The 22848-nt window shown below is 41.0% G+C and overlaps 1 protein-coding gene across 2 annotated transcripts in view; it reads right to left on the bottom strand.

Annotated features, from left to right (window-relative positions):
* Positions 1-22432, bottom strand: part of LOC306654225 (signal-regulatory protein beta-1-like) — a 29597-nt gene extending 7165 nt beyond the window's left edge. Inside the window, exons 1-2 of one of the 2 annotated variants that reach the window (XM_079127554.1) lie at positions 22215-22432; positions 7217-7570 (exon numbers count right to left, since the gene is read on the bottom strand). In XM_079127554.1, coding sequence (XP_078983680.1) covers positions 7217-7570; positions 22215-22287 — 427 coding nt within the window. In that variant the 5' untranslated portion in view covers positions 22288-22432. The remainder of the gene's footprint in view (positions 1-7216; positions 7571-22214) is intronic. The other variant, XM_079127555.1, reaches the window with a different exon arrangement.
* Between the last annotated feature and the right edge of the window lie 416 nt (positions 22433-22848).

Below are 22848 nucleotides of genomic sequence, written 5' to 3'. Positions count from 1 at the left end.
GGGTGGGGCAAATCCCATCCTGAGACGCCTGCTGGAGACTTGAAGCTCATTGTCAGGTACCTCTCATGAATCAGGCTACTGAACTCTGGGAGGTCTCATTACTATATGACTGTTATACTGTAGATTTTCTTTTTTCTCCTTATTGAAAAAATTTAAGTTTTCATTTCTTTACTTTTCTTGCTCTCTTTTCTTTTGTTTACCTGTTCCCTCAGAGTCTTTTTCTCCTTTTTTTGCATGCTAACATCCAATTTCTTTTGATTAGACTCTCACCCTTTCTATTATCTAGAACTTCTGTATATTCTTTTCTTATTCCATTAACAGCCACATTCTACATCCCTCTGCATCCACTTTGTCCTCCATTTGAAACAGCAGACCTTATTGCAAATCTGTTTGTTATACTGAAGTTAATATTTGAATTCATTCTGCTTATTATGAAATTTTGTTATTGTCCTCATAGGGGCTATTTGGTCTAGGATTGCATAGTGTCTGAATTGGGCACTGCTAAAATTGATCTCCCCTTAAGGAAAAGGTTTTGGAAACCTATAAGGCCACTCTAAGCTGATGCGGGAAAGCTGCAATACCCCAGATCTGCACTGCTAGAGGGGAAGATACATGAACAACATGAAAAAACAAGGGAAGAAAATGATCCAAACAAATCTAGATTCTATATTTATAGAATCCAGTGACAGTATGGTAGAAGAAATGTCAGAATAGGTCTTCAGATTATACATGATGAAGATGATTTGTGAAGCAAAGGATGAGATAAGAGAGTAAATGCAAGCAATGAATGATAATACCAATAAGCTGAAAGAGCAAGTGCAGGAAGCAAAAGTTTTTCAACAAAGAGATAGAGATTATCAAAAAACTAAAAACAAAAAACAAAACAAAACAAAACAAAAAAAACCGGAATCCTTGAAATGAAGGAAACAATAACCCAAATACAAAAACTCAATGGAAAGCATCACCAACAGACTAGACCACTTGGAAGACAGAACCTCAGACAATGAAGACAAAATATTGAATCTTGAAAATAAAGTTGCCCAAAGAGAGAAGATGGTAAGAAATCATGAACAGAATCTCCAAGAACTATGGGACATCATGAAAAGACCAAATTTAAGAATTATCAGGATTGAGGAAAGCACAGAGATACAAACCAAAGGAATGAACAACCTATTCAATGAAATAATATCAGAAAATATCCCAAACCTGAAGAATGAAATGGAAAATCAAATACAAGAGGCTTACTGAACGCCAAATGCACAAAATCACAATAGATCCACACCAAGGCACATTATAATGAAAATGCCTAACATTCAAAATAAAGATAGGATTTTGAAGGCCACGAGAGAAAAGCATCAGATTACATATAGGGGGAGACCAATACGGATAGCAGCAGACTTCTCAACCCAGACTCTAAAAGCTAGAAGGGCCTGGACAAACATATTTCAAGCTCTGAAAGAACATGGCTGCCAACCAAGAATCCTATATCCAACAAAACTAACCTTCAGATTTGAAGATGAAATAAAATCCTTCCATGATAAACAAAAGTTAAAAAAATTTACAAATAGAAAGCCTGCACCACAGAATGTTCTCAAAAAATATTCCATGAGGAGGAAATGAAAAACAACAATGGAGGTCAGCAAAGGGAGCAACTACCTTAGAGAAAAAACACTCAAAGGAGAAACCAAGACAACTTAAAAACCAAACATAAGCCAAATGACTGTGAATACAAATCATATCTCAATAACACATTAATGAACATTAATGGCCTAAACTCATCAATCAAAAGACATAGACTGGCAGAATGGATTAAAAAGAATGACCCAACAATATGCTGCCTGCAAGAGACTCATCTCATAGAAAAAGACATCCACAGACTAAAGGTAAAAGGATGGGAAAAAACCTACCACGCACATGGACTCAGTAAAAAAGTGGGAATTCCATCCTTATAGCAGGTAAAGAGGACTTCAATCCAAAGTTCGTCAGAAGGGATAAAGATGGACATTTCATACTGCTTAAGGGAACCATAAATCAGGAAGACATAACAATAGTAAATATTTATGCCCCAAACAATGGTGCATTCCTGTACATCAAACAAATCCTTCTCAATTTCAGGAATCACATAGACCACAACACAGTAATTCTGGGTGACTTTAATACCACTAGGTAGATCTGCCAAACAAAAACCAAACAAAGAAACCATAGAACACAATAACACAATCAATAACCTAGACTTAATAGACATATATAGAATATTCCATCCATCAACAGTGGATTCACTTTCTTCTCATCAGCACAGGGAACCTTCTCGAAAATAGTCCATATGTTATGCCACAAAGCAGCCCTTGGGAAATACAAAAAAATAGAGATACTGCCTTATGTTCTATCAGATTATAATGGACTAAGAGTAGAAAACAATGATAAATTAAAAAACAGAAATTACTCCAACACCTGCAGACTAAATAATATGCTATTGAATGAAACATGGATAACAGAAAACATTAGGGGGGAGATAAAAACATTCTTAGAGGTCAATGAGAATGATGATACTACATATCAAAATCTCTGGGGCACAATGAAAGCGGTACTAAGATGAAAATCATTGCATGCAGTGCATTCCAGAAAAGAATGAAACATCAACAACTAAATGACCTAACATTACAGCTCAAAGCCCTAGTAAAAGAATAACAGAACAACAGCAAAAGTAGTAGAATACGGGAAATAATTAAAATCAGAGCTGAAATCAATGAAATGGAAACAAAAGAAACAATTCAAAAAATTGACAGAAGAAAAAATTGGTTCTTTGAGAAAGTAAACAAAATAGACAAATTTTAGCCACACTAACAAAGAGAAGGAGAGAGAAGACTCAAATTACTAAAATACATGATGCAAAAGGAAATATCACTACAGACGCCACTGAGATACATAACATAATGAGAAGCTACTCTGAAAATCTGTATTCCAACAAAATAGAAACTACCAAAGACATTGACAAATTTCAAGAGACATATCCTCCTCCCAGACTGAACCAGGAGGACATACGCAATTTAAACAGATCAATATCAAGCAATGAAATAGTAGATTCCATTAAAAGCCTACTATCCAAGAGAAGCCCAGGACCAGACAAATTCTCAGCTGAGTTCTATAAGACTTTCAAAGAAGATCTCATTTCAATACTTCTCAAAGTATTCCAGGAAATAGAAAAGGAGGGTAACCTACCAAACTCATTCTATGAAGCTAATATCACCCTCATACCCAAACCAGGAAAAGACAAATCAAGGAAAGAAAATTTTAGACCAATATCCTTGGTGAATACAGATGCAAAGATCCTTAACAAAATATTGGCAAACCGTATCCAAAAACATATTAAGAAAATTGTGCACCATGATCAAGTAGGGTTCGTCCCTGAAACGCAAGGATGGTTTAACATCCGTAAATCAATAAACGTAATCCATCATGTCAATTCACTTAAGGATAAGAATCATATGGTTATTTCAATTGATGCAGAAAAAGCATTTGACGATGTACAACACCCCTTCATGCTGAAAACACTAGAAAAAAATAGGGATAGTAGGAACATACCTGAACATTGTAAGGGCTATTTATGCTAAGCCCATGGCCAACATCATTCTTAATGGAGAAAAACTGAAACCATTCCCTTTAAAAACAGGAACAAGACAGGGATGTCCTCTTTCACCACTTCTATTCAACATTGTCCTCGAAACTCTAGCCAGAGCAATTAGGCAGACTAAAGAAATTAAAGGAATACGAATAGGAAAAGAGGAACTTAAGCTGTCACTATTTGCGGATGACATGATTCTATATTTAGAGAATCCAAAAACTTCCTCCAGAAAACTTCTAGACCTCATCAATGAATTCAGCAAAATAGCAGGCTATAAAATCAACACGCATAAATCTACAGCATTTTTATATGCAAGCGATGAAACATCTGAAAGGGAAATGAGGAAAACAACTCCATTTGCAATAGCCTCAAAAAAAAAAAAAAAAAAAAAAAAAAAAAAACCTTGGGAATCAATCTAACCAAAGAGGTAAAAGATCTCTACAATGAAAACTACAAAACATTGAAGAAAGAAATTGAGGAAGACCTTAGAAGATGGAAAGATCTCCCATGTTCATGGATAGGCAGAATTAATATTGTCATAATGGTCATACTACCAAAAGTGCTATACAGATTCAATGCAACTTAATTAAATTCCAATTAAAATCCCAATGATGTGGCTTACAGAAATAGAGCAAGCAATTATGAAATTCATCTAGAAGAATAAGAAACCCAGAATAGCTAAAGCAATCCTTAGCAGGAAGAATGAAACAGGGGGTATGGCAATACCAGAACTTCAATTATACTACAAATCAATAGTAACAAAGACGGCATGGTATTGGCACCAAAATAGACAGGTAGATCAATGGTACAAAATAGAGGACACGGACACAAACCCAAATAAATACAATTTTCTCATACTAGACAAAGGGGCCAAAAATATGCAATGGAAAAAAGATAGCTTCTTCAACAAATGTGCTGGGAAAACTGGAAATCCATATGCAACAGAATGAAACTAAACCCCTATCTCTCACCCTGTACAAAAATCAACTCACAATGGATCAAGAACCTTGAAATCAGACCAGAGACCCTGCATCTTATAGAAGAAAAAAGTAGTTCCAAATCTTCACCTTGGTGGCTTAGGATCAGACTTCCTTAACAGGACTCCCATAGCATAAGAAATAAAAGCAAGAATCAATAACTGGGATAGATTCAAATTAAAAAGGTTTCTCTCAGCAAAGGAAACTATCAGCAATGTGAAGAGAGAACCTACATAGTGGGAGAAAATCTTTGTCACTCATACTTCAGATAGAACATTAATTTCCAGAATATATAAAGAACTCAAAAAACTCTACCCAAAGAATACAAATAAGCCAATCAACAAGTGGAATAAGGAAATGAACAGACACTTCACAGAAGATCTACAAGCCATCAACAAACATGAAAAAATGTTCACCATCTTTAGTAATAAGAGAAATGCAAATCAAAACTACACTAAGATTCCATCTCACCCCAATTAGAATGGCGATTATCAAGAATACAAGCAACAATAGGTGTTGGAGAGGATGTGGGGAAAAAGGTACACTCATACATTGCTGGTGGGGCTGCAAATTAGTGCAGCCACTCTGGAAAGCAGTGTGGAGAAAACTTGGAATGGACCTACCATTTGACCCAGCTATCCCACTCCTCGGCCTATACCCAAAGGACTTAAAATCAGCACACTACAGAGATACAGCCACATCAATGTTCATAGCTGCTCAATTCATGATAGGCAGATTGTGGAACCAACGTAGATGCCCTTCAATTGATGAATGGATAAAGAAACTGTGATATATATATATATATATATATATACACATATATATACACATCTATATATACATATATATATATACACACACACACACACACACACACACACACACAATGGAATATTACTCAGCTATAAAGAATAATAAAATTGTGGCATTTGCAGGCAAATGGATGAAATTGGAGAATATCATGCTATGTGAGATAAGCCAATCTCAGAAATCCAAAAGACAAATGATCTCGCTGATAAGCGGATGATGACATATAATTGTGGGTGGGAGAGGGGCAAGAATGGAGAAAGGAGGGACTGTATAGAGGGAAAGAGGGATGGGAGGGGTGGGGGGGGGGGAAATAACGGAATGAATCAAACATCATTACTCTATGTGAATGTATGATTACGCAAATGGTATGCTGTTATTCCATGTACAAACAGAAACAACATGTGTCCCATTTGTTTACAATAAAAATAAATTTTTAAAAATATTTAAAGCAAAATATCTGTGTGGATCCTAGGTCTGGGAGATTAGTCTTCAGTTTCCCATGTTGATTCATATGCACAGCCATTCGGAAGGCCCCAACCTCACCCACCACAACAGTAAGAACAAGTGTAACATTTTCATAGGAAGAAATATTTTGTCTTCTTTAAACAACAAAGCACCTCTCTGTGACTTGGCGTAGAATCTCTCTATGGAAGGAGAATGTAGCTGACATTTTGGAGAGGTTTTCCGGTCACTATGGGATTCAGGGTATGAATGTGATTGCTTCCTAAACCTGTGGGAGAGAGATGAGGAGCAGAAACACTGGCTCCCTGCTCAGCAGTTCAGGCCAGGATCTTTATTGAGCATCTACTGTGCCCTGGCTCTGCTGTGGAGATGGGGTCCATTCCCAGGGCAGCAAGGAGCCTGGGCTGGAGTCAGATCTGGTCTCTGTTCCCCATGCTGGCATTAATGAGCTGTGTGCAAGAGGCCTGCCAGGTCCTCCAGCTCCCCAGGGGTCAATAGGGCTGGCAGGTGTGAAGATGCACAGTGTGTGGAGGATCTCAACTCATGACTTAGGAAGAGCATGCAGGCCTCATGAGGAAACACCATGAGCACCTGTGCTTCTTGACCTGGAACCCTCTGTCACCTACATGGGGAACATTCCTTGGTGAGTGACCCAGCTCTGCTCCTACCCTGCACCACCTGTAAGATCTGGTCCCTGAGACACAGGGATTTCCAGACAGACCCAGACAGAGGCCCTGCCTCTTACAATTCTTTCTCCAGGGCCTCCAGGATCTAAAGGGATTCTAAGCCTCTCAGGAAACTGTTCCAGACAGGAAGTAAGGAAAGCATGGTCTGCCCTCTCCCTGCTCTGGAGGACCTGAACTTCAAGGGAGGGACAGCAATATTAGCTTAGTGGGAGAACTTTACCCTACTGTTTCCAGGGCATTCACAGCACAGAACAGCACACAGTCAGCCCTTAGGTTCTGTGGAAGTGATGAATACTCACTCAGACAGAGGACGTGCTCTCTGTAGCCAGCAGACTTGGTCTGGCTCTGTGACTGGCAAGTCCCTCAAACCTCAGAGCCCTCAGCTGTGGAGCCACAGGGTGGGCCAGACTGGACAAAGTCAGGGTTGTGGAGCAGGCAGGCGAGGGGTGCAAATATTCCCCATTTACCAGCTGTGGAGCTGTTGATCAAATAGCATGGCCTCCACAGGCCTCTGCCTCCCTCACCTGTAGAAGAGGTGACGGCAGACCATGACATGAGCACCCAGCGTGGCTCCTGCTTCTTGGTGTGACTCCCAGAATGGATGGTGTCAACCCTGCTTCTAGTCCCACTCTAGGGACAAGGAGGTCCTCTGTACTCACTTCCCACAGACAGCTCTGTGCCTGGGCCAGACTCAACTTCTTTGGGTTCAGTGCTGGATTTCCGGAACTTCACACAGTAGTAGGTGCCGGCATCTGCTGGCGTGACGTTCCTGATGCGGATGGAAAAGTCCCTGTTGTCCCTCCGTGTGGTATCTGAGACATTTGTGACTCGGGGGAAGTGGGCGTCTTTGAACTTGTAGATTGTCTCCCGGTCTGGTCCTGACCCCTTAAACCACTCAATGGGCCCCACGGGGTACAGGGAGGTCACAGTGCAGTGCAGAGTGGCCGACTCTCCAGCAGCGACAGACACTGACTTCTCAGGCTGAATCACCTGCAGCTCCGGTTCAGCTGCTCCTGGAGGGAGACACAGGGTGATCACTGTTCATCCTGGTGGGACCCTCTTGGTTAATTATTTTGATATATAAGGGTCTAAAAATTTTTTTTGTCACCTACTAAAGTAAAAGACTATAGCATATTTGAGTAAATTAAAACAAAATTTGTACAAGGTAATTTTCCAAAGGTTTACATGTAATCAAATTGGCTGTATATAATTAACACAATCAGATAAGGTTATTTTAAGCTTTTTATTCTTTAAATTCTACTAAGTTTCTATCACAAAGGCTATTTACAAACATAGGTAAGATTGTTTCACAGACCCCTATTATGTGGACCTTCTAACTAAAGGACAGAAGAAAAGGGAAATACTTAAAATATTGATCTCTCATTCCAATAAAATAATTTCTTATGCCTGTTGAATAAATTATTGAATAAAACTAATTACAAAGACATTATGATTTATACAATTTGGTTAAACAATAACTATTATTTGAAAATAACACCTTGCATTCCAAATTTCAAATTTCTCTTTACAAGTCAAATTTGATTAATATGAAAACATTGATGACTATGCTTTAATTAACCATGGTAATCAGTACTGATTTATTATGTTCATTACATCCTTGTTTCCCAGATAAAGAAGTCTTTAAAATATAAGGATTGAAAGGACATTTTACTAAGCTGATGCCCTCCAAATCAAAGCTTTTTCAATAATGGTCTCTTACAAACTTATATAACAATAACAAATTAATTAAAAATTTAATTATGTCACTTAATATTTTAAAATTGAATAAATATAAGTTATACACCTTTTATGTTACTCTCTACACTAAGAAGTAACTTAACTGTATTTCTAGAGGACATTGAGGAGATACTGGCTTATTTAAAGGTTAACAAGATGGGATATGGAAGTATTTTGACACCTTCCCCCAAGAGGGGATAGAGCTCTCTTGGCTTATCTGTTTCATGTTTCAGATGTGATATTGGATTATGTTAATTAATTTATATTAATCCAATGATTTATATATGGAGGTTTTGTGAAATAGTATTCAGATAAGAGGCTAAAAATGGATTTAATATTAAGGTACTTTCCCTGAAATTTTTCCAGAAACCCACTTAAGAAAAATTCAGTACATATAAAAAATTTTTTTGAGCTTTTACCATCCATAAACAACTATTATTGACATTTATTAAATAAACTTCTAAACTGCTTTCCATACATAAGCTCAGAGATAAACATAGTTTGTACATATGGTATCATACTGTTAATTTTAATGCTTGTAACATTTTTTTTAGATTGCATATAATTAGTATTCTTTTACAGCATTACTTTTGATGCCAGATATTTGTCATGTAGTTCATTTATCCAAAACTCTATGTTGGACATTTGGGTTATTTTTCCTACTTTAAAAACAGGGTTATTAAAGATATTTATAAAACTATATCTTTATGAATAGATTATCTTTGCATAAATCCATTAGAATATGATTGCCAGAACAATGACATAAATTCTAAGACTTTTTAAATAATTTATTGAATCAACATCCTGACAGATACTACCAATTCTAATATAATAGCTTGTGTTAATTTAGAATAAAAAGGTCATTACCTATAGGATGAACAGGTCATGAGACTAATTTTGAATGTCTATACTGACTCCATTTTATAACTTTATAACTCAGCCCACTACTAGAGACAAAAATCGAATCATATATTTGGTAAAAACTAGAACTTCTTTGATTGTATTGTCCCTTTCAACTCAACAAATTGACTTTAACAACATGTAACTTTTATTAGTTTTCCTGGGCAAATAGAAATATTCATTAAGTCCCTTTTTGTGGTTTGCATACTTGTACAATCCTAGTCCATTGTCTACCATTTAAGGTTAATAATGGTCCAGTTTATATCAATCTATTTCTACAATTTTAAAAATTAAAAAGGGGGAAACAGAACCCTATGTAAACCAACTTAATTTAAAAAATTTTTCTAAAAATTATGGTATTAGAAGTTTCACTGCTGCTGAATGACACGTGGAGAAATAGGATGCACCAGATTTTACAATAAGGAGATCTTAAATCTCCAACCACAATATTTGCATGCTAGCTCTATTGAACTCTCAGGTAACTGAAATATATGGGAAATCTGGTGAGCCCATTTCCCAGATCCACCTTTAATACACCCAGTGATGTGAACTGGAGAATCAATCCCAGTATTTACTGATGACATTCATATGATGGGAAGTTTTACAGATGCCCACATTACACCCATCCATGGGACTGGAATTAACTCTACTGGCTACAGTGGAAACTTGTCTATATGCTGGTCTCATGATAGATTCTCTGGCTGTCTAGATGTAACCTTTGAGGAAAACACTGCATAAGGAACACCTAGGCCAGCCAATTATACTGGCCCTTGGAAGTTAAGGTTGTATGTTCAAACATTTATTAGAATAGGACTATCTCATAAAAAGTCAGTTATTGCTATAAAATATCCATCAATATCTCCCTTCCTTAATTGTTCTGCAATAGAATCTGGCACCTTTCCTAAGACGATAAAAAAATATAAATGTCTTGCCAATACTTCATCAAATTTCTAAAGATGGTGGATAAATATGTGGATTGATCTTCAAAAATTGATAAAAGACAGTTATATCAAAATATCTTCTTCAAGAAGATTCAAAGCCAGAAAGGCCTAACAGGGCAACATTACCACTAAATATGTTTCGCTTTTACTTCTTCTTGAAAAGAATTTACAAGCAACCATGTTTAATCTAAACTTTTAAAACACTGGAAGATCTAAGAAACTAGGCAAATAATTGAGTTCTTTAAAACTATTTTCAGAATACAAAATAAGATTAGACATACAATCATTCTGATTTCTGAAACTCCATGGAATTTGTATTGGCATCAGATCTGCTATTTTGCTGCCACCACTATTCTGCCCCCCCCCTTTTTTTACAATCCAGATAGTCAGTCTGCAAACATTCTAGCCAGCCATTGGTCCACTTGTCAGCCTGAGAACATTTCGACAGTCATTGGTCCAGATTGTTCGCCTGGGAACTTCCTAGTCAGTCACTGGTCCGTTGTTATTAGCCTGTGAAATTTCACTATTTCAGAATAGCTCCCCCACCATTTTCTCTCCTCTCCCTCTCCCTCTCCCCCTCTCCCTCTCTCCCTCTCCCTCTCCCTGTCCCTCTCCCCCTCCCTCTCCCCTTCTCCCCCTCTCCCTCTCCCCCTCCCTCTCTCATTTTCTCTTTCTTTCTTTCATCCTGGGGGCAGAACTCTCCCTGTCTGCTTAATAAAATCTCCTTGTGTGAGTTCCCACATCCAGAGTGGTTGCTGGGTGCTTTCATAGGTGCCGTGACACAGATGGTCTTCTACTGCCACTTAGGTGAGTGGAATTCCATCTGTTGTCACAGACCCCGAGATGCTGGTCACACCTTCCATTCACCCGGATGCTCTCCTCCACATCCAGACACCTGCTTCAGATTGGTGAGTTTTCCCCTAGGTTGACTTAAATGCTTCTCTGCTGACCTGAGACATGACTGTTGATTGTCCAGCGCCCTTGAGGTGGTTCAGGAGTGGGGATTCCCCCAGTCACGATTATTACAGTGGTGGTTGACCCCCTTAGTTGACCTTATCTGAAGGGTGGGTCCTGATCTTTATGGTGGCGATTCTCTCTCAGGGTTGAGGATCCTCTTCGCTCTCTCTCTTGAACATGCTGACAGCAGGTCCTCAACTCTCTTGGCTTTTGCCTGACACACACTGATGGTCAGGTGACAACCCCCATCACTGTGCTGCCTTCTCATCTCCGCCCACTATTCTGCGATGCCTTGGACACTGACTTAGCTCTATCAGTCTCCACCATGGGATCTGAGTCCTCTGTTCTGGCAGATTCAACCCTGGGGTATCTACTAGACAATCTTAAACCCCTTTACCTGATCCCTGGCCTAAAACCACCAAAACTTATCCTTTAGATACTCAATCCAAAATGGCCATGTAATGGCATACAACTTCTGTGAGCAAGTGGGCAGATAGAAGGGATTCCTTATCTTCAACCTTTCTCTTTCTTGCACACTAAACCTGATCTTTGCTCTTCCTGCAAACACAAACACCTTTTGGCTTCTTCTTTTCCTCTTAATCCCTCCTCTTCCAACTTTGACTCGGCTGACAAACCACTCCCATACTGGTCCCCTGAGGCAGAGGCCCCTCCGGTCCCTGTTCCTCCATCTCCTTTACCCTCTTCTATTTCTGCTTCTATTCCCCTGCCCAGTCCACCCACTCCTCCTGCCATGAGGTCCCACACACATATTCTAGCCCCCCATTTGAGGTGGCTGGTGTGGAGTGAGTAACCCTAACCAGCCCAATAGCCAGTGGCATGTCGCAGTAAGGAGTACTATATAGCAGCCCCATTCTTCAAAAGTAGTGGGAGATAGTTACATAATTTTCTGCATTCAAACATGACCTGATCACCAACCAGGAAAAAGGGTTAAAAAGTCCTAGGCAATTTTCCCTGCCCAGCCTTGCTGAAGCCTACATTGGAATATAGACTGCAGAAGACTCAGTGAGGGAACAACCTGAGACTGAAGGAACAAAAGTGTCCATTTGGAACTTCTAGGCTGCAACACAGAAAAATGGTTCTAAGGCTTTCTTTCTCTCTCTCTCTGTCCTTCTCCCTTTCCATCCCCTTCTTCCTCCCCTCTCTGCCTTTCTCTTTCTGGCTCCCTCATGATATTTTACTAAAATAATTAATGGTCATTATCATGTTTTCTTCTAGGACTCTTGTTTTGTTTTTCTTAAATGCTATATTTTTCGAGCTCACGATTTCAATTCTACATACCTAGGTTAATGGTTTTTTGATCAGTTCTATTTTTATTCAACTCTAGAGTTATTTTTGAACATCTGTTATATTGCAATGGGGATTCACCTCAAAAAGGCTACAAGGCCTTTGCCTTTGTTTTATGTGTATATTGTCTAATGTTGTGTTGTCTATGTATGTCTATGATAACAAAATTGACATAAATAATGAGTGCTCATAAAATTCAAATTTAAAAAATGGATCCAGATACCTTTAATTCACATGCTTTAAAAAGGTTCAAATGAAGGTAAAATGTCTTTAAAATCACTTACCTCATAAGTCTCCAGGTGGTCAAATTAATAAAATATTGTTGATATCTATAAAATTGGTTTTTTGTTGTTGTTGTTGTAAAATTACTGTGATCTCAAACAGGGGATATAATGTATAGCTCAGCCAACACTCAAGATAGTGATTACACAAACTAAATGTTTTACTGTTGTTAATTCCATTTTGTATTTTCCTCATAAACTCTATAACTGTTGCCTGATTAATGTTTTGCAGAAGTACTGCTTCAAGAACAAACAACCTAAATTAATTTGAGATAACAAGCCAACACCTATAGGACAGATAATATATTATAGACCCTAATTAAATAAAAGAGGGTAAATAACTGTAAAGTCATAAACATTAAAGTTAAATCCCAATACTCTCACTTTATGACTGGTGAGACTGGCTTCCTGGGTGTTTAAGGTCAAGTTTAAGATCAAGATTAACACAAAAGGACCAAGAAAACCAGTATTTTGCTCTTGCCCTCTGAATCAGCCTGAACCCAGGGAACAGGGGAGTTTCTCTAAGGAACTTTGCAACTCTGGGTCACTTGACCTCTTGATCGGGAAGATTAATGAGACCTCTAGAGGAGGCTCCAAAAACTCTGCTCCCACCTAAAGCCTCCTATATCCCCCCTTTTTCTTAACAGGAATGAGACTCTTTGCCCCTAACTAGCAGGAAGAAGCTACAGAAGAAAGATCATTGTCCCACCACTGGTATCTATAAAAACAAAAAGGGAGAAATATTGGTATCAGATCTGCTATTTTGCTGCCGCCAGTATTCTACCCTCCCCCACACCATTTTACAAGCCAGATGGTCAGTCTGCAAACATCCTAGCCAGCCAGTGGTCTGCTCATCAGTCTGTGAACATTCTTGGCAGTCATTGATCCAGATTGTTAGCACGTGAACTTCCTAGTCAGTTATTGGTCTGTTGTTATTAGCCTGCTACTTAAGGATAACTCCCCAACCATTTTCTCCTTCTCTCCTCCTTGCTCTCACTCGCTTTCCCTCTTCCTCCCCCACCCTCTCATTTTCTCTCTCTCTCTCTCTCTCTCTCTCTCTCTCTCTCTCACCCTGCGGGCAGACACTCTCCTGTCTGCTTAATAAAATCTCTTGTATGAGTTCCCATGTCTGGAGTGGTTTCTGGGTGCTTTCAATCAGGACTCTTCCGTATTGTTTAGACATTAATTTTACATTGCTGGTAACCATGTAATAGGACCAAATTAGAATACCAAAAACTGGCTGATATTACACTAGAAAGATGAATAATTCACATTTATATTGTAATAGTTATTTTGCATTTGATGACAATTTTGGTCCTTTATATTTTAAAGTATTCTTTTAGGTTTCTATCTGTTCCCATGTTCATTATATCTAGGGGCATCATTCCTTCTGTTAAGATGGCCTGAAAGATAAGTATTAATAAAATGATTGAGATCAAATTAAATGGTTTAATAGTTACTGTTAGAAATATCAGTGATGAACTTTTTGCTCTCCAGTTTAAACAAGGGCTTAAATGCCATAATAACTCTAACATGTCTATGTTGCTACAACTGAATATCATACTTCCCAATGGGACTAAGAGATAATTAAGAATCATCTAATGAACATTGGACACTATAATAATAATAACCTGGATCTTATATAATTGCATTGCCATATCCAGGATATTCAAGAGCAAAATTGATCTCATGGATTCTGTAATTCTAGTTCATCAAATACTTCTTAAATTGAATGGTTATTATTGGAATGATCTGTTTGCTACTAATTCTTTTTTGAATCATGATAATAGGTTACCATAACCTCAGAACCATGATCCAGGAACTTGAAGCAGCTATCACAACCAGAATCCAGAACCTCAAAATAACTGCCTATCATTCACATTTTAAAAAAATATAAAAGGGGGAATATGTGGGGAGCCATCCATGCCCAGCAGAATCAGACTTGGCTGCACCATGGGATACAGAGGTCTGACTCCCAGGAACTTGTGGTCATAGGAGACTGTTTCACATAGCCTAGAAGTAAGTGGCCCTGTATGGAGTGGCACACTGTCTGGGGATACGCTAGTTCCCTAGGCAAATGGCTTCCCTAACTCCACCCCAACCTGCTCCTCACAGAAGGAGCCCCTGCCAGTCAAGGCCTCTTTACCTGTTTGATTATAAATAAAAGTGAAGGTGCAGTCCTCCATCTTTTTGGAGGCCAGATCTGTTATGGCCCAATCTGCTACACTGCCTTCCATTTAAAAAGAGTATTGACTTTTCTGTTTATTGATTAGAAAAGTTTATTAGTAATTCATAGATTTATCATCCACACTGTCCTCCGACAGTTAGCCCTTCCTTCATCCATGCTGAATGTGACTGAAACCCCTACATACTGTTGTTTTCTTAATAATCCTCACTGTAAGGAAAGTGGTCAAGAGCTTCTCGCACCACAACCAGCATCACAAGTGTCTCCTCTAGAGAAGCTGTTACCTGAAAGTGGGGCTCTGTGAAGGATTAAGGGACAGATTCCTGAGAAACACTTTGGATCCTCATGGCAGGGAGAGCTGTGTGCTAAAGAGACAAGACTGGCTGGCTCCAGCTCCTGTTCAGAGGCAGACACGTATCAGATGGGGGTCCTGGGCTGACTCTGGATCTGAGCAGCTCTGTTGGGGGAGACCTGCCATGGGCCCCAGAGAGCTGAGCCCAGTACATGCTGTTCTGAAGTATCCACACCCTGAAGGGTTCCCATTCTCTCTTCCATTGCCAGAAGAAAACCCTCAACTTTCCTTCTGTGTCTTCAGGACAACTAGCTCAGGGAATTTCAGCCCTGGCTCTGTGTTAGAATATTTTGGAGTAAGTTAAGACTTAGATGCCTCAAACCATGTCAGATCTATTAAAGCAAAATTTCTGGGTGGAATTCGGGTCTCGGCATTTTTTTTCTCTTCTGTTTCTCATGTGATTCCTATGCACAACCAGTGCTGGGTAACATGCTTGGACTTTGAAGTGCTGCTATCTTCTACAGGCCAAGAGTCTCTCCCTTCAAACTAAATGTTCACAAATAAAGAATTTAAAGAGGGACCACTATTGCTCCTCTGGATGACAACCTAGCCCCTTTCTGTTAGTCAACTTTGCATCGCTGTGATCAAACACCTGACAAGAACAACTTAGGGGAGGACAGCTGATTCTGGGCTCACAGTTTCAGAGGTCAGTCCACTGTCAGCTGGCACCAAGGAGGGCTTGTGGTGGACAGCTGCTCAGCTCATGGCACTCAGTACTGGGAACCAGAGAGAGGAAAAGGGACAGAGAGAGAAACAAGGAAGGGGGAGAGAGGGAGGAGTGAGAGAGAGAGATGGAAGAGAGGTGGTGGTGTTGGGAGCAGTATCCAGGGACACAGTACCATCCTCAGGGACAGGCCTCAGTGACCTGCTTCCGTCAACCAGTCCACACCTGCCGACAGCTTCCACCCGATTCTGATTCCATCTCACTCCCGTCAGAATGGCAGTCGTCAAGAACGCAGACTCTAGGTGGTGAGGATGTGGGGAAAAGGGAACGTGCACTCACTGGTAGAGAAACGTCCCAGAGTGAACCACTATGGAAATCAGGTTCTCAGGAAGCTAAAAATAGAACTGCTGTGTGGTCAACTCTTGGCGTTTATCTTAAATGATAAAGTCAGTGTACTGTGGAGAACTGCAGAGGTACCCGCATACCTATTGCTATGGTTCCGACACGAGGTGTCCCTCACAAGCTCACGTGAGACCTTGAGAGGAAGATGGGAGGTGAAATGATGGGGTTGTGAGAGCCTTAGCCTAATCAGAGTCTTAATCCCATTATAGGGATTAACTCAGTGGTGACACCAGACAGCTTGGGTGTGGAAGGAAGAGGTCCAGGGGTGCATGCCTATGGGGTCTATATTTGTTCAGAGAAGGGAGTTCTCTCTCTCTGTCTCTCTCTCTGTCTCTCTGTCTCTGTCTCTCTGTCTCTGTCTCTCTCTCTCTCTCTTTGGGGTCTATATTTGTTCAGAGAAGGGAGTTTCTCTCTCTCTCTCTCTCTCTCTCTTTGGAGTCTATATTTGTTCAGAGAAGGGAGTTCTCTCTCTCTCTCTGTCTCTGTCTCTGTCTCTCTCTCTCTCTCTTTGGGGTCTATATTTGTTCAGAGAAGGGAGTTCTCTCTCTCTCTCTCTCTCTCTCTCTCTCTCTCTCTCTGGAGTCTATATTTGTTCAGAGAAGGGAGTTCTCTCTCTCTCTCTCTGTCTCTCTGTCTCTGTCTCTGTCTCTGTCTCTCTCTCTCTTTCTCTTTGGGGTCTATATTTGTTCAGAGAAGGGAGTTCTCTCTCTCTCTCTGTCTCTGTCTCTCTCTCTGTCTCTCTATCTCTGTCTCTCTCTCTCTCTTTGGGGTCTATATTTGTTCAGAGAAGGGAGTTCTCTCTCTGTCTCTGTCTCTCTCTCTCTCTGTCTTTCTATCTCTGTCTCTCTCTCTTTGGGGTCTATATTTGTTCAGAGAAGGGAGTTCTCTCTCTGTCTCTGTCTCTGTCTCTCTCTCTCTGTCTCTCTATCTCTGTCTCTCTCTCTCTCTTTGGGGTCTATATTTGTTCAGAGAAGGGAGTTCTCTCTCTCTCTCTCTCTGTCTCTCTGTCTCTGTCTCTGTCTCTCTCTCACTTTCTCTCTGCTGGCCATTTTCTGCCCCACATTTCTGGTATGAGGAATGGAGTCTGTGGACTGAGACCTCTGACACTGTGAGCCCTCCTAATTAATCTTTTCCTACTCTAATTACTTTTGTCATGATTTTGGGTCACAGCAGAAAAAAGATAACTAAACACCCATGTTTATAACGGCACTACTCACAATAACCAAGCTGTGGAATCACCTAAGTGTCCCCCAACAGATGAACGAATAAAGAAAATGTGTCTGTGTACACAATGGAATTTTACTCCACCATAAAGAAGAAGGAAATGACAACATTTTCAGGCATATCATCATATCAAGCAAAATAGGACCAACCGAGAGAGACAAGCACAGTTTTCTTCTGTATGTGGAAGATAGAAGAGGAAAACCAGAGTATCATGAAAGCAGAAGGGAGGGAGGGGAACCAGGGAGGAGGCAAGGAGGGGCAGAGAGGCATGAGGGGACCAGAGAGGCATGAGGGGACCAGGAGGGGAATTTGGTCATATTGTGCTCTATGCATGTGCAACTAGGCCACAAAGAAACCCAGTATTGTGAAATTCCTATGTCCTCCCACCACCATGAAAATAAAACAGTAAAGGAGAAAGAGGAGGAAAGCCCCCTGGCCTCGTCCGGGCTGCCTCCAGGCAGAGGAGGTGGGACTCCCCTTTGCAGAGCAGTGGTGAGGGAAGAATTTTATTCACAAGCTAGGTCAGCACTATGGCCCCTGGAAAGCCTCACAGTCCACACAGGCTTGCAGACAGTTAGGGAGCAGCCCGGAGTGTCCACAGTAGCTGTGCCTTGGAAGAGGATCTCAGGTCACCTCCCCACCCACCCCAGAGCCCAGGCTGCTGCAGCAGGTGCCAACTTAAGGAGCAAGGAAGCTAAAAATAGAACTGCTGTGTGGTCAACTCTTGGCATTTATCTTAAATGATAAAGTCAGTGTACTGTGGAGAACTGCAGAGGTACCTGCATACCTATTATGGTTCCATCACGAGTTGTCCCTCACAAGCTCACGTGAGATCTTGCGAGGAAGTTGGGAGGTGAAATGATGGGGTTGTGAGATAGGATTTGAGTTTGTACTGCTCAAAGGGATCAAAAACTACTGCGTTTCCTACACTCTAGTACCCCACAGCTGACCACAGAATAAGGGAAAGAAATAGGAAATCAATGTAAAATAAAAAAGAGAAGCTACTGTAACACCTGGTGAATAAATAAGAGGCTATTGAGTTACCAATGGGTAGAAGAAGAAATCAGGGATGCAATAAAAAAAATACTTAGAGATAAATGAGAATAGGGATACAACATATCAAAATATCTGGGATGCTATGAAGCCAGTTCTAAGTGGAACTTAACTGCATTGAGTTCATTGTTTTTCTTTTAATTTTGTAATTTTATTTGTTCAAGTTAGTTGCACATGAGAGTAGGATGCATTTATACAATTCAATAGATCATGTATAAATAGAGTGTAGTCTCTGACTTTTGTGATTATACATATTACAGGATCACATCAGTCCTGCAGTCATACATGTACACGAAGTAGTAATGTTTAAAAGAAGGGAAAGTCACAAAATATATAACCCATGATTATTATCAAAGTCATAGAAAAGCAAGAACAAATGAACACCAAAAGCAGTAGGAGATAGCATATATTTAATATCATAGCTGAAATCAATAAAATTGAAAGAAACAAAAAAAAATCAATGAAACACAATGTTGGTTATTTGAAAAAAAATGTAAGGGATAAACCATTATCTAAGCTAACAAAGACAAAGAGAAAACTCAAATAACTAAAATTTGTGATGGGAGAAAACTATCACCACAGGCACAATTAAAATACAAAAGATATTCAGAAACTGTTTTGAAAATTTATACTCAAATAGAAAATCTTGACGACACTGGCAAATTTCTACAGACATATGACCTATGCAAATTAATCAGGAGGATGTAGAAAATTTAAACATATCTAGTTAAGCGAGGAAATTGAAGATGTCATCTAAAGCCTACCAAAAAAGGAAAGTCCAGGACCAGATGGATTTTCAGTCAAGATCTACCAGATCTTCAAAGAAAAACTAACGCCAACCCTCCTGAAATTATTCCATGAAATAGAAAAGAAGGAACCATTCCAAACTCATTCCATGAAGCTAGTGTCAACCTGATACCAAAACCAGACAAAGGCACATCAAGGAAAGAAAACTTCAGGCCAGTATGCCTCATGAAAATAGATGCCAAATTTCTTAATAAAATCCTGGAAAATCACATTAAAAAACATATTGAAAAGATAGTGCACCATAATCAAGTAGGGTTCATCTTGGGGAAGCAAATTTCTTCAATATATGGTAATCAATAAATGTAATTCATCATTTCAATAGACGTAAAAACCACAGTTATCTCAATACATGCAGAAAAAGACTTTGACAAAATTCAGCATTCATTGATGCTCAAAACACTAGAAAAACTAGTGGTAGTAGGAGCATACCTGAACACTGTAAAAGTTGTATACGCTAACTCCAAAGCCAACAACATTTTATATAGAGAAAAATGGAAAGCTTTCCCTCTAAAATCTGGATTAAGACTGGGATGCCCTGTTTACCACTTCTACTCAACATAGTTCTGGAAAGACTAGCCATATCAAGTAGACACTGATCACCTCAATGGCTCTCCCAGCTACCACAGCATCATCAGGACAGGACAGAGCACACACAGACCCCTGGAGTGTCCCTCCTGCAGGATGCCACGGCTTTCCCATGCTTCACCCCTTAGACGAAGCCTGGGTATCCGAGGGGTCACCTCCCTCCTGGCCCCTTGTCTGCCTGGAGCCCTCAGGATTAACCTAGTGAGCAGAAATGGAGTCTGGGGACTGTAGGAAAGGCACAGCCTCCCATCAGGCACCCTGGCCTCCATGGGACCTGCCTGCCTTCCACCCTTAACCTGAATCTCCCTTTGAACCAGAAACCAAGGAAAACATCCCTTGCCAACGCCCAGGCAGTCTCCTGAGCTCAGGGCAGGTCACCTCTCTGTTCCAAGCCTGGAAGTGGCTCCCATGTCCATCACAGTGAGAGATACACCCCTGAACACAGCAGAGACAGCCACTGTCACACCTTTGCACATGCAGAGTCCCTGTCCTGAAGCCCTGCTGCCAGAGGACCTCACGGCTACTCCTGCACCTCCTCTTCATCTGTGCTCAGATCCCCTTCTCAGGGAGGCCCACACAGTCACCCCATTATCAGAACCTCCCTCCTCAGGTTCTCCAGCTCCCTTATCCAGCTGATGGTTTCCACTTCACACTGGTCATTGTTCAATATGTGATGTGATTCACCTCTTGGTTGTGTGATGACCATTGTCCATGTCCCTAGAATGATCTTAGCTACACAGGGTCACTACTTTTCCTCTTTTATGCCCAAAGCACTGCAACTTCCTGTGACAGTTCCCATCACACAGAAGGCGTCCAGTCAATGTGTGCCTAATGTGTGAATTGCTCAGTCCGCCACCCCCTGTATTGCAGAAGTCTAGTTGAAGTGGAGATATTTGGTAGAAATTGCCACAACTTGATTTCCCACACAGAGTACTTGGCAAAACAGGAGCTATTTGCTAAGCATAGGCAGGAAGCAGAAGTACCCTGGAGAAGAAAACCACACATCCTCTTCCCCTTACTCCACCATTCTCTATACCCATTGTCAGAGCTGTAGAAAGCTCATAAGTCAGGCAACACATTCCTCAGTCACTAATTTCACATACCTCTTAAAACCAAAATGTACCCTTCTTATTGCCTTCAAAAAAAAAAAAAAAAAAAAAAAAAACACACCAAGAAGGAGACAAAATAAATTTCCTCTTGACGTCTCTGGATCAGTCATGACCATAAGATGCCTCAGGGATTTAGAATCGAAATGATTCCACCTGCCCCATGGTTTGTACAACATACCATTAAAATAATGTCTGGCCACACATAGGGTCAGGGCCACAGTGTTTGAGAAGAGGAGTGGTTGAACCAGGAGCTCCCATCTGACCACCTGCATTCAAACCATAGAACTAGCACTGCCATTAAACGACCCTGGTGCTCCTGCTGCTTCTGTTTCCTCATCTGTAAGGTGGGGTGACCAGAATGTCTGCTTTCAGCATCATGGTCACATGACATGAGAGCTGTACTGCCTTTCAACAGAGTCTGTTCCATGGTGAGTGTTCAAGAAATTCTAAGTTTTACTCAGTAGATTTCCTGAGGCCTAGAACCTTCCACTGGCATCTGTGATGGAGATGAGGGTGTGGTCATCATCAAAGCTTGTGTCAGTCAGCTTTTCATTACTGTAAGAAATACCTGAGACAAATCCACTTCTGAAGAGAAAAGGATGCTGATTGCTCAGAGTTTTAGAGGTTTCAGTCCAGCATTGGTTGGCCCCATGGGCATTGGGCCTGTGGGAGGCAGGAAATCATGGTGGGGAAGTCAAGATGGAACCAAGCCATGTACCTCAAGGGAAGACTATTAGAGAGAGAGAGAGAGAGAGAGAGAGAGAGAGAGAGAGAGAGAGAGAGAGAGAGAGAGAGAGAGAGTGTGTTCCCTCTATGACCTTGATTAGGTTTACTCACTTCTTGGCATCCCAGAATCTCTGGAGTTATCAGGATACAAACATTGATCCTTCTGTAAAGTCATGTTGTGAGCTGAAATATTATAATATGCACATAATTCTTGTTGCTGCTGTTTGGAGCATCAGCTGATGTGATGCCTCTGGCCCCAGCTGCAGGGCATGTATCCTGAGACAATGCTCAGGACCCTTGGTCTGTGCTCCACATTATGCCCTGCCCTTGCCTTCCATGGCAGAGCCTGGGTTTTTCCTGAGTCCCTGGGAGTTCAAGAGCAGAACAGGGCCCAGGACAGAAGATTCCCCCCAGACAGTGCTCACTCACCTGCGAGTCCCAGCAGGAAGGTCAGCAGCAGGACACAAGGATGCTGGGGCCAGGAGGCAGAAACAGACATCATGGAGCCCAAAGGACCTGCTCTGTCCCCGTGTCTGTGCTGGGGAGATGCCAGACTCTGCTCTGTGGAGAGAACTGACACCCTGCCTCCCTTGTTGCAAGAGGAAGTGACTGTGATGGAGTGACAAGCAATTTCCTTCAAGAGTGTGAAGTAGAAACCAGGGAGCACAGGCAGCGGAGGTGAGGAGTTGCTCATGCTGCTCCTCAGGAGGAACTGGATGGGCCTCCTTCTCCTCGGCCTGTGGTGGTCCACTGGCCCCTGGTGGTTTCCTGGGCCTCCCCAATTGTCTATCTGGTAGTCCTAGGAGAAGGAGGATGTTCCTGAGCCTCCTGACCCTGAGACCCAGGGTGTAGCTGGCTTTGGCCTCACTGACTAAGAGCCCCTCAGCAGAGGGAGGAGGAGGGCTCCTGAGGCTGCTCAGTGTTGGGGAGGAGCTGGTCATTTCCTGCCATGACCACTCGTTAAAAATCATTTTCTTTTCTTCAGAGGATTAGTTATCCATAAGAGTTGGTTCATCCTGATAAAACCAGACACACATGTGAGGTGGTTTCAGTTCTGCATCTG

The sequence above is a fragment of the Sciurus vulgaris genome, assembly GCF_902686455.1.
Source record: "Sciurus vulgaris genome assembly, chromosome: 2".
NCBI lineage: Eukaryota > Metazoa > Chordata > Mammalia > Rodentia > Sciuridae > Sciurus > Sciurus vulgaris.
Note: the sequence above shows the minus strand (reverse complement) of the source record. Positions and strands in the feature narration are given on the sequence as shown.